Consider the following 14781-nt stretch of genomic DNA (forward strand, 5'->3'; position numbering starts at 1 on the left):
TTTAGAAATATGAATTTAACAGTAATCTTCACTAAAAGTGCAAAGCTAAACTGGAAATGGTATTTTAGTTTTGCTCACTTAGTAAGGAAAACTTGCAGATGCAAAAAAGTCTGTGTGCTTTTAATTCAGTGTTATGCAACTGGCTTTTAAAAAATATATTTTGGAAGTGGGGGAAGAAAGCGGCAGCCAAGTAATAGCCATATGCAAAATTCGATTATTTTTTGTTGCTGTTTGTTTACATGATGCTTTTTATTATAGCAGTTGAATGCTCCAAATATGTCTGCTCACATCTCCCCTGTGAGATAGGAAGGTAGACTGACTCAGGATAACTGTGGTTAGGCTTTTTCTGTGGTCACTTAAGGAAATATATGGAAAAATAAGTGAATGTAGATCTTATCTAGCACAGTAATCCCCAGAGCATTCCCTTCTCTCAACTGACAAAGCTCACTGTGCTCCTTCTGCCACGCTCATCTGTTCCTCACCCATTCTGTGAGAACCATTTCCTTAATTGTTTGGATTTAAGCTCATACATACTGACTTTCTGAAAAGATGTACAGACATTTTGGTAAAGAAGGCATGGTGTCTCTGTGAGATGATGGAAGCTAGTTACTATCCACTTGGCCAAGCTGTAGCTCATTTGAGGAATTTTTTGGTAAAAGTTTTCACTAGGCAGGACAAAATTAAGTTTTTGTCAAGACAGTATTACCACTGGTTTACAAGATGTGTTGCTAATATGTGTTATTAATAGACACTTAAGCATGTGTAACAGCTACATATGGGTGTTTCTAAGACATGCTGGGATTTTTTAGAGTTATAAATTTTGGTTTTCATTAATGCAGTATTCTGGGTTTAATTTAATTTTTTATATTCCAAAATACTTGAGTTTAGCCACTTCAGTAGGGTCTGGCACTCTCAGTTGAGATTAACTGTATCCTCTTTCAGCTTTGAATGGTGTAGTAAGGTTTTTTTGACAGCATATACCATGATGGCTTGGTGAGAGACAGATCTGACTGTAGTTTTCTCTAAAAGTATGGTGGTGGTGCAAGAAGTGAGTATTGAGTGTTACTTCTTGGACAAACTGGTGACTGTTTGAAGGGCTGTCTTAGTTTATTTCTGTAGCACTCCTAATGTTGAAAACAAGTACTAATTATTTTCCATTTTCTTTTTAAAGCATCAAATGTAGTAGAAGTATCTGTTACTTTGTTAAATTCAGTCTTAGGGTTGATGTTTAAATTCGTCTGCTTGTGGCATTGGTGGCTGATTTGCCTTCTCTTAAAAGCAGCAGTCAATGTTCCTCCAAAACTGAAACAAGGTCAGTCTATTCACAGCCATTGATCAGTGTGCAATTTATAACTCTACCTGCAGAAATGAGGGCTAGTGACTTGGCCTTGACAATACATGTCAGTACATGGAAATCCTTTCTTCCTGTAATTCTGGTTTAATTTGAGCATGGGCATTGTTTATTTACAAAATATGCCCCTGAATTGCACATACTCAGGTTCTGGTTTGGTGGGATTGTTTTGGTTATGTGTGTTCTCTGCTAGCTTAAGATACAATGAGGAAGGACAAAAATAGTAATTTTTGCATCTTGTATGAGTTGTGGCAAGAAATGGCTGTAAATGTATGTACATCTCTGTTATTTGCACACCATTTCGCAAGTAAGTCTATTTCAATCAGAACCCTGGACACTCTATAACCCCCCAACTTCTTTGTGTACGTTTTGGACTGTGGAAAATACTATCTTACTGTTTGTCACCTGCCTATAACTGCATTTTCTTTCCTGATAAGCATGCTAGGAAGTGAGAAGCTTTTGACAGAGCACTAAAGATATATTGCATTTGACTGCTGCCTGAGACTTCTCTGCACAGATGGATCGCAGTAGTCAACCCAAATCTAAAGAAAATTTAACGAAGCGGAAAGACCTCGCTTATGGCCTACTGAATGAGCTGGTGGTGGTTTCATTTGCTGCTTTATAGGCTTATCGTCAAGAATTAGGTGTATCCCCACAGTATTTTGGTTTTTAGCTCACTTGTTATGAGCTGTCTGTAGTTATGCACTAATATTTTGGCATCAGTGTTATGTAGGAAGATTTGGGCTGCTGTCCTGTTACTTGTCCAGTCTTTGATGATCAGGACAAAAAAAGTTTTAAAGATTTGTGTGGCTTTCTTTTAAAGCATAACATGATATATTGCAGAAGATAATTTCACAGAGCAATCCTGGTGTGGGAGTACTGATGAATTCTGTTAATCAGCACTGTTTGCGGGCACTCTGATATACATGCAGGAACCATTGAAAGATTGCAGCTTGCATGCTACTGACTAACATTAGATAAGCTAGCTCACAGTGAGCTCACAGTGCAGTAGCTTCATATTTTGAGGAACTCATATGTTAACAAAGTTCTGTATGGCTGTTTCGAATGATTAAACAAGAAACAAAATCTGCATTATGCTTAAAAATAAGTTCACATGGAGAAAGTAAATTCATAGCCTGCTTGAAATAACTTCACATGTTTCACAAAGAAGTCTGAGATTTGGATAAGAGGACCTATTGCTTCTTTCTGTTCAAGACTTCTGTGCAGTGATTCCGTAAGTGAGGCTGTTTTTTATCACCCACACAAGCTTATAATATGCTTCCTTTGTTCCTGCCAGGTTGAAGGCAAATTTTGATTACTGGGCTATTGGGGAAGAAATGAATGTGTTGGAGCAGAGTGAAACTGCTTAGCCTAGTGAGTGTAGTCTGCAGTGTCTAGAGGGATATGCTTAGATGGCTCTACAGCTACAGGCTATAAATACTTTAAAGTCGTGCAGCTTTACGGAGAGAGCTGCATGCACGTGTAGCAAGAGTGTAGGTGTGACACTGGAGTAGTGGAAGCTGTGCCAGAATCTTACCTTCCCTTTGAATAAACGACGAAGGCTTTGGCTGTTGGGCCTGTTGGAAAGTACTGTAAATATGTGTAATTTGTGGCTGTTAACAGAGCCCTTTTTTGGAGGCAGGACATTGTCCCTTCTGCTGGGGATGGCATTATGGATGTGTACCACAATTAGAAAGTTTTATATGATCGTGTTGTAGTCTCTAGCTGGCAGCTGGTGCCTTGTCCTCTTGAGTTCGTGCATGAGGAGGAGTATGTACCAGCTGAAAACGTTTTCTATTAAGGCTTCCAGTAAAAAATTAATAAAATAAATACTTTTCATGTGGATGTAGGTAGACTTTGAAGTCCTTATCTGTCTGAATGTATTTTATTAACAAGGCTTGTCCAGGGGGTTATTCTCAGTTGTTTTGCTGAGAACATAGCACTTAGATCTAAGCACTTTACAGGGCTGTTACTATTAAGAAAGGCTATTGCAGTAGTAATTGTAATAGTTCTATATTTAGAGTACATTAATGACAGGAAATGTGCTATATGTCTTAAGTTATCAGTGATGGGTTGGAGCATGTCCTGTCTTTTTTTACTACTGTTATTAATGAAATGCCCTTTTTCTTTTGGACAGCTATTCTACTGGTTATGTTACTCAAGTTAGGCTCCTTGTGAGATACTCAAAGCAAGTACTGTCCTGATGAAAACTTTTTACTTGTTTGCCAGGGTAAATTCCAAGACTGAAAAAAATAATAAATTGAAGGAGAAAAATATGCTCTCCCTGTTTTGAGTCAGCATATATAACTTCTGGACTAAATAAATGTTACATGATTGCATGAGATTATGGAGGATAAGAATTTTTGCCTGACGTTGACCTTTACTGTATCTCTGTTCCTAAGGGCATTTTACAGCATCTTGTGCTGTTTCTAGTCATTATATAATTAAAATGACTGTTTTTAATAGTGAAGAAGTCTTAAGAATGTTTGCCAGCATTGTTAACATACAGTAGCTTGAAAATGTAGCACTTTTCAAGCCTGTTGGTAGAGTTTACAGAGAATGAATATCATCAAATATTAAAGTTTTTGTGTGATACAAGGCAGAAGAGGCTTCCTGAGATCTTGTCCAGACTATGCAAAGTAAGCTTTGGTAAAGTCGTGTTTAAAAATTGAGTCTGAGATTCAGTGGGAGACTGAGCCTGTGAGAGGATGGAAATGTTTTTATGAAAGGAGGATGCCAAGCACGTGATGCCCAGGGTGTGCACACAGTCTCCACAGCATGTGAGTGTTGCTGATTACAGAGCCCCAAACTGCTTATCTCGAGAAGCTGCTTTTAACATCTGCCAGTTACAGTAGATGTTCTCTTACCTTTAGCTTGATAACTTTCCTCTATGTTTTTTCCCCCCTTTTTGCCCCTCTTTTTTTTTTTTTTTTCCTTATAACAGCAAGTAATACGAAAAAGGAAGAAAGAAGCTTGCCTTTGGTATCCCAACTTTAATCCTACCCCAATAGGGCTGGAGCTTCTAACCGATGAAACATCAAAAGGAATGATTCAGAAAAAGGAGGGGCTTATCCACAATAAGCCTGAAATGGACAGATTGGCACAGTGTGGCATTCACAGAAGTGTTATTCATGTGATATATGTAGTCTTTAAAATGCTAAAAAAGTGGAAGTTCAGCAGAACCGCTGATCTCTCTTATGACACTTAAAATATAAGATTAAAACAGCAGTAAAGTTGACTTTCTAGAAGAGACACAGAATTTGAAATACTAACAATTTGACAGTTCCCTTTTGATTCTAGTAATATTATTATGTACATCAAGCTGCATGAACCAAGGCTGCAATACAAAGATGCCTTTGAGTTAGAAGAGGGGCTGCAGAGACATGCAGTGCTGTGGGGTGGTTTTGTGCCTGTGTGTTCTGTAGCTTACATACACAGATAGTAGAAAGCCAGATGAAAGACTCTAGTGGTAGAGTTAGTGTCTTCTGTAGATAGCATACATGTTAATAAAAAAATAACCTTGAGAGGCAGATGGGAAAAGAACAGGATGCCACATTTTGCCTGCATCTCTTTTGTGTGCCTGTTTTTTTTGTGAGTTTGGTGATCTACTTGAACAAACCTTAAGTGCAAAACTAGAGTTTAATTCTTTGTTGGTTGAGTTGAATGGGGCAAACACAAAACATGGCTAAATATGAAAATATAATGCAGGCAAGTCTTCCAGGAAATCTCCAATCTGAGGAGCCAGGATTCTGTTTCCTGGAAAAGTGGAAAACCATTGTCTTAACGTTCTTTTAAAGGAAGGAGTCTCTCCAGGTGGCTTTATCCTTTTTTTTTTTTCAGGAAGAGAAAACCACAAGGTGTTTCAGAAATGAAATGCTTTTGTCATCTGCTAATTTGGGAGTTTTGTTTTTTCATTTTTTGTTTGTTTGCTTGGTTTTGGTTTTTAACGGCAGTGTACATGCGTATATACTTGTTCATTACCGTACTTTTCTTAATGCACCTAGTAATGTGTCAGGTTTTTATAGAGGGACTAGCCAGGGTCCCCACATAATTTTGCAGTTGTGGTCCGGTCCTTGAGGGTGAGTCATAATTCCACATACTGAATAATGTGTTGAAATACATAGACGAGCCTTCCTGGAGTGTGTTTACTTAAGAGTTGATTATGTAAATGTAGATGATCATACATGGTATTCTAAAATACATGTTCTGACTGACAAATGTTTTCATTTATTTTTCATTCAAGGTAATATAAAAGTCCTAAGGGATGAAGTTGTAGACTATTTTGCTCAAATAGAGTGAACTTGTTTCAACTTTCCATCCCGTAAAGCAAAGCAGATGGCGGGGGGAGGAAATGGCATGTGTTGTCTTGTGTTGGTTTTCACCTAGGAGTGTCACTGGAATTACTCAGGAACTGAACATTGAGTATGCTGGTGCCAGTTCTTTCATACATTCCTTTCATTGGGTTATCTTGGTTTAAGCTTTGGTCAATTGTATCTTGAGTGTTTGCTAATAGAGATCTTTCCCGGCATGAAACATGGGCCTTGGATATCATTCCTGTGGTAAATCCAAGTGTGGTTTGAAAGCCTTGCAGGGTTCTTATCTCGTCTCTAAACATGGTAGCAAAATACTTGGATTACTCCCAATATTAGCCATAGAGAATAGCTGGAGGGTGAGGACTGCTCTCCTTTGCTTTGCAAATATTGTTGATTTCTCTCTTAGAGGGCACTTAAACACAGCCAGTTAGTAAATGGTGGTGGGGAGATACTAATGCTGAAAATGCACTCGAACTGGTAGGAGACTACTGGCCTGCATTACTTAGAAGGTCGGCAGGTTGCAAGAAGAGGGGTTAAACATTGATGTACCACGAAGTAGGAGACAAATACTAAATTTTAATTGCTATTAAAACAGAGAAATTGAGCGGGGTACTGGTGTGACTGGGAAATGTATTATACCATTTTTATTTCCCTCTCTTTTTCTCCATATTTAGGAGGGCTTTCGAGCTACCGCTCTGCTGCTGAACAGCATGCAGTCCTTTCGGGAGCAAAGTAGTTATCACGGAAATCAGCAGAGCTACCCGCAGGAAGTGCACACTTCATCCCGACTGGAAGAGTTCAGCCCCCGCCAGCAGGCCCAGATGTTCCAGAGCTTTGGAGGAGGTGCTGGCAGTGGACGTCGTGGAGCAACAGGAGCCTCTACAGCAATGCCTGGTGAGAGCTCTGGCCATCAGAGCTACCAAGGTTTCAGAAAAGAAGCAGGAGAGTTTTACTATATGGCTGCCAACAAAGATCCAGTGGTGTCAGGAGGGCAGCAGCCGCCCCAGCGCAGGCCTTCTGGACCAGTACAGAGCTATGGGCCCCCTCAAGGGAGTAGCTTTGGGAGTCAGTATGGGAGTGAGGGACATGTGGGCCAGTTCCAAACACAGCACTCTACCCTTGGGGGTGTATCCCATTATCAACAGGATTATACTGGTCCTTTTTCTCCAGGGAGTGCCCAGTATCAGCAGCAGGCTTCTAGCCAGCAGCAGCAGGTGCAGCAGCTGAGACAGCAGATCTATCAATCTCATCAGCCTTTACCCCAGGCTTCCAGCCAGTCTGCTTCTAGCACCTCACATTTGCAGCCAATGCAGCGTCCATCCACCCTGCCTTCCTCTGCTTCTGGCTACCAGTTACGAGTGGGTCAGTTCAGCCAACACTATCAGCCACCTTCGTCATCCTCCTCCTCCTCTTTCCCTTCCCCACAGCGTTTTGGCCAGTCAGGACAGAATTATGACGGAAGCTACAACGTGAATTCTGGGTCGCAGTACGAAGGCCACGCTGTGGGTTCCAATGCACAGGCCTATGGGACTCAGTCAAACTACAGCTTTCAAACTCAATCCATGAAAAGCTTTGAGCAGTCTAAGCTGCCCCAAAGTGGGCAGCAGGGGCAGCAGCAACAGCATCCACCTCAGCACGTGATGCAGTATTCAAATACTGCCACCAAACTCTCTCTTCAAAGTCAAGTGGGACAGTACAGCCAGACTGAAGTTCCTGTGAGGTCACCGATGCAGTTCCACCAAAACTTCAGTCCAATCTCTAATCCATCTCCTGCTGCATCTGTGGTTCAGTCTCCAAGCTGCAGCTCTACCCCTTCTCCACTCATGCCAGGGGGAGAAAATCTCCAGTGTGGACAAGGCAACATGTCCATGGGTTCTAGAAACCGAATCCTGCAGATGATGCCTCAGCTTAGTCCTACACCATCTATGATGCCAAGCCCCAATGCTCATGCAGGTGGATTCAAGGGGTTTGGACTGGAAGGACTGCAGGAGAAAAGGCTCACAGATCCAGGGCTGAGCAGCCTGAGTGCTCTAAGTTCTCAAGTGGCCAATCTGCCCAACACGGTCCAGCACATGTTGCTCTCGGATGCCTTGGCACCTCAGAAAAAAAGTTCCAAAAGATCATCCTCTTCCAAGAAGGCCGACAGCTGCACAAATTCAGAAGGCTCCTCCCAGGCAGAGGAGCAACTCAAGTCTCCCATGGCAGAGTCCCTGGATGGTGGCTGTTCTAGTAGTTCAGAGGATCATGGGGAGAGGGTGAGACAGCTGAGTGGCCAGAGCACCAGCTCAGACACCACTTACAAAGGGGGTAATTTAGAGAGACCCAACTCCTCACCAGCACAAGGCTCTCAGAATGAGCCATCAAAACTCAGCAGCAGCCCTGCAGCTAGGGAAGATGTGGCCTCCCCTGATGGGAAGGAAGCTGTGGTGGCTGTGGAAAATGCCCCAAAAGTGAATGAAAAGGCAGTTGGTGTGATTGTCTCCCGGGAAGCCATGGCAGGAAGAGTAGAAAAGTCAGGTGGACAAGACAAACCTGCCCCAGATGATGCTTCCACAGCCCCTCAGGCACCAGCTAGTACTAGTGGAGCAAAAGAAGCTGCAGGGCATGCAGGAACACAGCAAGAAACTCAAGGAGGAAGTAAAGGGAGCAAAAGTGGAGATAACACTAACCATAATGGGGAGGGGAACAGCCAGCCTGGTCATGGAGTTGTTGGGCCAAATTTTCCCGCAAGAACAGAATCTTCCAAGTCTCCTGGCAGTTTAAGATACAGCTACAAGGATAGTATAGCACCTGGTATACAGAGAAATATTGGTGGCTTTCCACAGTATCCTTCTGGTCAAGAAAAGGGGGATTTTCCAGGGCATAGTGAGCGCAAAGGCCGTAATGAGAAGTTTCCTAGCCTCCTGCAGGAGGTTTTGCAGGGGTACCACCATCATCCAGACAGAAGGTATTCTAGGAATGCACAGGAGCATTCTGGGATGGCTGGGAGTTTGGAGGGAGCCATGAGGCCCAATGTTTTAATTAGTCAAACCAATGAATTGACCAACAGAGGCCTCTTAAACAAAAGCATGGGGTCGCTTCTGGAAGGCCCTCATTGGGGTCCCTGGGATAGGAAGTCTAGCAGTGCAGCTCCAGACATGAAGCAGATAAATTTAGCTGATTACCCTATTGCTAGAAAGTTCGATGTGGAGTCTCAGTCTGCTGCCCATGAGGGGGGAGGGCTCTCAGAGAGGAGATCAGTGATTTGTGACATATCTCCATTAAGGCAGCTTGTAAGAGATCCTGGCCCTCACCCCATGGGGCACATGGGTCCTGAGGCCAGAAGCGGAAGGAGTGAACGTCTTGCCCCTGGCTTGAGCCAGTCAGTAATACTCCCTGGTGGTTTGGTATCCATGGAAACCAAGATGAAAGCTCATAGTGGGCAAATAAAGGAAGAAGATTTTGAACAGTCCAAGAGCTCAGCTAGTCTCAATAATAAAAAAACAGGAGACCATTGTCATCCTGCTGGCATCAAGCACGAATCTTTCCGAGGCAATGCCAGCCCTGGAGCTGCAGTGTCCGATGCTGCTCCAGACTACATGCCCCAGCAGGACAGCAGATCGACACAGATGAGACGAGCACCTGGCAGAACTGGAAGGGGTAAATCACCCTCTCAATATCAGGATCTTGCTGATAAGCTGAAAATGTCACCAGGCAGAAGCAGAGGCCCAGGGGCAGATCTGCATCACATGAACCCACACATGACATTATCTGAAAGAGTTAGCAGGGGTTCCTTGCATTCTGTCTACCCTCAGAATTCGGAAGGCCCATCTCTGGCTTCAGCATATCACACAAATGCTAGGCCTCATGCTTTTGGTGACCCCAACCAGAGTTTGAATTCCCAGTATCATTACAAGAGACAGATATACCAGCAACAGCAAGAAGAGTACAAAGATTGGGCAAGCAGCACTGCTCAGGGTGTGATTGCTGCAGCTCAGCACAGGCAGGAAGGAGCAAGAAAGAGCCCAAGACAGCAGCAGTTTCTGGAAAGAGTAAGGAGTCCCTTAAAAAATGACAAGGATGGAATGATGTACCTTCAAGGTAGCTCTTACCATGATACTGGAAGCCAGGAAGCTGGACGCTGTGTCATGGGGAGTGACAGTACTCAGAGCAAATGCGCCGAACTGAAACACGGCAACCAGAAGTTGCAGCATCACGAATCTGGTTGGGACCTCTCTCGGCAAACTTCCCCTGCCAAAAGCAGTGGCCCTCTCGGAGCAGCCAACCAAAAAAGATTTTGCCCTCAAGAAAGCGATGGGCATCGACGAGAGGAATCTACAGATTTGCCCAAGCCTAGTAATGCTATGCTTAGGCTCCCTGGCCAGGAAGACCAGTCTCCTCAAAACCCATTAATTATGAGGAGAAGGGTCCGTTCTTTCATCTCGCCCATCCCTACCAAAAGACAGCCACATGATATGAAGAACAGTGGCAGTGATGATAAAGGGCGACTGATGACTTCAGCAAAAGAAGTAGGTGATAAAACATACAACTCCTATGCCCATTCATCTCAAAGCCAAGACGCTGGCAAATCAGTTGCAAAGGGAGATTCCTTCAAGGACCTGCCAAGTCCCGATAGTAGGAATTGTCCTGCTGTTTCCCTCACGAGCCCAGCAAAGACCAAAATACTGCCCCCAAGAAAGGGGCGAGGATTAAAACTGGAAGCTATTGTTCAAAAAATCACATCTCCCAATATTAGGAGAAGTGTTTCTACCAACAGTACTGAAACTGGTCCAGATACTGTCACTCTTGATGACATCTTGTCCCTCAAGAGTGGACCTGAAGGAGGAAATGTGGCTGGACATGGACCAGAGGCTGAGAAGAGAAAAGGAGAGATGTCAGATCAAGTGGGGCCAGCAAGCCAGGATACAACTGTTGAAAAAGCTGTTCCAAGATCTTCAGAAGAGTGGCAAAACAGTGAGGATGATAAAAACAAAAAAGAGGTCCCTGAAACTGCCAGTGTTGGTAAAGAAGGAGCAGGATCCAGTGCTGCACCACCACCTTCTCAGAAGTCAGGTGGTCAGGGAAGGTCTGATGGATCTGTGAGTGGAGCTGGAACTCTGACCTTCTCCGACTCAAAAACAATTTCCCCTTCCAGTGTGTTTATTTCTGAACCAAATCCAAAGTCTGAGGAAAAAGATGGAGATGTGACAAACATTTCACCCAAGCCAGATGGTTTCCCTCCAAAGGGATATTTCCCCTCTGGAAAGAAAAAGGGAAGGCCAATTGGGAGCGTGAACAAACAGAAGAAGCAACAGCAGCAGCAGCAACAGCAGCAGCTGCCCGTGCCCCCACCACCCCCACAAGTCCCATCCCAGCCTGCAGAAGGGGCTGGTGCTGGTGAGCCAAAGCCCAAGAGGCAGAGGAGGGAGAGGCGAAAACCTGCAGCACAGCCACGCAAGCGGAAGCCTAGACGGGCTGCTCCAATCGTGGAGCCTCAAGAACCAGAGATCAAGCTTAAATATGCTACCCAGTCTGTAGATAAAACTGACTCCAAGAATAAGTCCTTTTTCCCTTATATTCATGTGGTAAACAAGTGTGAATTAGGCGCTGTGTGCACAATCATAAATGCGGAGGAAGAGGAGCAGAACAAATTGGTGAGGGGTCGGAAAGGACAGAGGTCTTCGACACCCCCTCCTAGCAATGCGGAGAGCAAAGTGCTGCCCACCTCAACTTTCATGCTGCAAGGCCCTGTAGTAACGGAGTCTTCTGTCTTGGGGCACCTGGTTTGCTGCCTGTGTGGCAAATGGGCCAGCTATCGTAACATGGGTGACCTCTTTGGTCCTTTCTACCCCCAGGATTATGCAGCTACCTTGCCCAAGAACCCGCCTCCAAAGAGGGCCACAGAAATGCAGAGCAAGGTCAAGGTACGGCACAAAAGTGCTTCTAATGGTTCCAAGACAGATACTGAAGAGGAGGAGGAACAGCAACAACAGAAGGAACAAAGAAGCCTGGCTGCTCATCCCCGCTTTAAGAGGCGGCACCGCTCTGAGGACTGTAGTGGAGCCTCTCGGTCACTTTCAAGGGGAGCTTCTTGTAAAAAAGCAACCACTGATGGTGGCAGTGGTGGTGAAAAGACTCCTTTGGACTCAAAACCGTCTATGCCCACTTCAGAAGGTGGCACTGAGCTGGAGTTACAAATTCCTGAACTACCTCTTGACAGCAATGAATTTTGGGTCCATGAGGGTTGTATTCTCTGGGCCAATGGGATCTACCTGGTCTGTGGCAGGCTCTATGGGCTGCAGGAAGCTGTGGAGATTGCAAGAGAGATGGTGAGTACCTAACCTTGCTATACAAATTTATTTTCTTTCATTAAAAATATATGCCATTTGGAATACTAGTTTTCCTTGTTCTTCTCTCAAGTCTTAAACAATTGTCTTTCATCTTTAATGAATCTCTAGTGATGTCCTTTTGATGGCCTCATTTAGATCTCTGCCACACCTGATCAGACAGGAGTTTTTGGACATCAAAATGCTGGGTGCTCGTTATGTAGTAAAAGTTCTGGATGTCCAAATGCCTTTTCATGACCACAGTGATCTCTTTTCCCTTCCTTATTGATCCTGTTAGATATTTAATTTTTTCTAGGACTCTTGTTGGAGTCATGCAGTGAATGGACAAATGTTAGCAGACAAAAATAGTGGCAAAGAAAATTCCAGTTCAATTAGACAAAAAATTTCAGTGAGGATAGTCAGAGATTGAATTGAGGGATGGGAAATGACCTAAAAGCTGTGGAATGCTGTGGTTTTGAAGATGCAAAATTTGGTACTGGGCAAGGCCCTAAGCATCTTTACATCTGAAGTTGGATCTGCCTTCTAAGTTGGCTCTGCTCCTTCCAGTGTGAGTTACTCTGCACTGTAATACATATAACACAACTGTAGGAGAATTTACAGTTCTTACAAAATAAGGTGGATAGAGTAGAATTGCACAGATGTCTGTTAAATACGTGTGGATTTAGTATTGATGAATTCAATATTAATTATACCATAAATGATACTGATAATTGATTTTCTCTGGAGTGCGAGTATACAATGTCTGAGAAGAAACAGGTAAAATTAAATCAGGAGCAAAGGAAATGCTTTTTTCACAACAATCTGGTTGTAGATGGATACACTCACTTTTCTTGATTTCCTGAGGCAGAAGCTGATGCTTTAAAACTACAGTTACATGTCTTGCTTTGCCATCATCAGTATCCTGCATCCCTTTATTTATGGGTATTTTTTTTGTGTTTTTCTCTGTCCTGGGTCAGACCATGGAAGAGGCATAGAACTACTTTTTCCTGTTGCCTTCAGGTTCTTCCTTTTATAAACAGTGTTGGGATCCAGTTTTTATCTTCTTTCCTCTGTATTGTTACATACAACATGGTTGTTTCCCTCCCCATGAGGTTTTTCTCTTCAAGTTTGATTCCTGGCTTGTTCTGAATTTTCACTCAACTGTTCTTTGACAGTAATTACATGCTTCTTTGCCCTAACTTGATTTGGCTTGCATTCTTGTTTCTAGTCTCTCATTAAACATAGTCAGTTAATTTCATTTGGTTTTCATCGAGCCATGCCTGCGTGCTTGTTCTGATGCAACTGCTGAATTTCTTATCTCTGATAATTGCAAGGTTTCTTTCAGGTTCTCCACCACCATTTGGATTCTGCTCGCAATGTAGCCATGCTTTCATTTGTCTGGTAGTTCAGCAGTATTTTGTATTTGTATCTCTCCAGCCTGGTTTTCCCTTTCTACTGTGTGTGTGGTGTGTCTTTCACTTAGGATTCTGGTTTTCCCAGTAGCAAATGCCTTCTCTACAAGTTCTTGAACCACGTGAGTTATCTTCCAGTGATCCTTTTTGTGTCCCTGTATGTGCAAAGGACATAAGCCCAGCTCTGCTAAAACATGCCGTGTTGAGAGGCTCTAATCAAACCTGTTAAATAATAGCAGCCCATTATCCACATTTTTATATGGGTTTTGCATATTGTTTGACATCTAGTTTTTTCTCTACATGGAATCTTTATGACTTTTTGATTGAATATGCTTTGGCCTACCCTTTATCACTTTCTTCCAACTGTTACAGTCATTTCCTCCTTACAAGTAGAACTTTTTTTTCCTTTTCTTAACTGTTTTATCTGCCCTTATGGCACCTTACCAAAATATCTCCTTATCTCCCTTGAACTTTGTGTCCTTTTTCCTCTACCTCTTTCCCTTAATCAGTTTCTCAACTCTTGTCTTCTTTTTCTTCCTAATACCAGGAGACATGAGTGTTTCTCTTCTTCTTTTTTTTTCTTTTTTCTTTTTTTTTGTTTTGTTTAAAGGCGTGTACAAAATGTGTGTGGCCTCTCTTGCCTTTGCAACTACCTCTTCATTCCCTTTATATTTTTTCATTTCAAAGTTCTTTGAGTGCATTGTCTGGGGATCTTGTCCTCCACTGTGGCTTTAGTTGTGCTCTGCTGCAGTTGTAATCAGTGTTTATGGTGATCTTTTCCCAAATAAGGTTCAGATCCAGTGCTTAATTTTCCATTTTTTTTATCGAGTACGTTGTCACTATGAGCTGTGCTGCTTTTGAAGTGTTTCCCACCTTTGTTTTCTGCTTGTGTCTTTTGATTACCTCCTTGCTTTCCACTGTCTTTTGCAGAGGCTGTTGTTCATTACTTCTTGGTTTTCTGTGGGTTTCACTGAAGTTTTCTTGGGCTTTTCTTCCCTTTATCCTGGAATACCTTGCTTTTGAGTAGCTTTTGGTAACTCAGTGACTTTCTTCCAGAGTCTTGTAGAGCTTCCTTTTTTGCTCCAGATTTATGCTCTTCTGGTGCAAACTTAAAAATTGTTCCTGAATTCACAGTGAGTTTTCAAAATCTTACATTAAAGCATAGTTTTTAATCTACCTCATCCTCAATCCATTGTCTGTCATTTTATTCTGATTTTCATGTCACTTAGAATCAAAATCTCATTTGATTGTAAAATTATTTCCTTCTAATCCTTCCTATTTAAGGCTGCAGGAAATACTGCTTACTTTTTTTTGTATGATAAGCAATATGTAGTCTTTCAGTGCTCTCCACTGTTCTGTCTGGGTCCATTTTTAATCTGTTTATAAGACTGAACTTTCAG

At 42.8% G+C, this 14781-nt stretch overlaps 1 protein-coding gene across 6 annotated transcripts in view; it reads left to right on the forward strand.

Annotated features, from left to right (window-relative positions):
* TCF20 (transcription factor 20) overlaps nucleotides 1–14781 on the forward strand; it is a 130447-nt gene that overhangs the window by 76446 nt on the left and 39220 nt on the right. For all 6 annotated transcript variants that reach the window (XM_085048243.1, XM_085048226.1, XM_085048221.1 and 3 more), the window contains one exon: nucleotides 6339–11972. In XM_085048243.1, the coding sequence (XP_084904369.1) occupies nucleotides 6375–11972 (5598 nt within the window). In that variant the 5' untranslated portion in view covers nucleotides 6339–6374. The remainder of the gene's footprint in view (nucleotides 1–6338; nucleotides 11973–14781) is intronic.

Source organism: Lichenostomus cassidix, chromosome 1Aa (assembly GCF_008360975.1).
Source record: "Lichenostomus cassidix isolate B80296 chromosome 1Aa, HeHo_3.0, whole genome shotgun sequence".
Taxonomy (NCBI): domain Eukaryota; kingdom Metazoa; phylum Chordata; class Aves; order Passeriformes; family Meliphagidae; genus Lichenostomus; species Lichenostomus cassidix.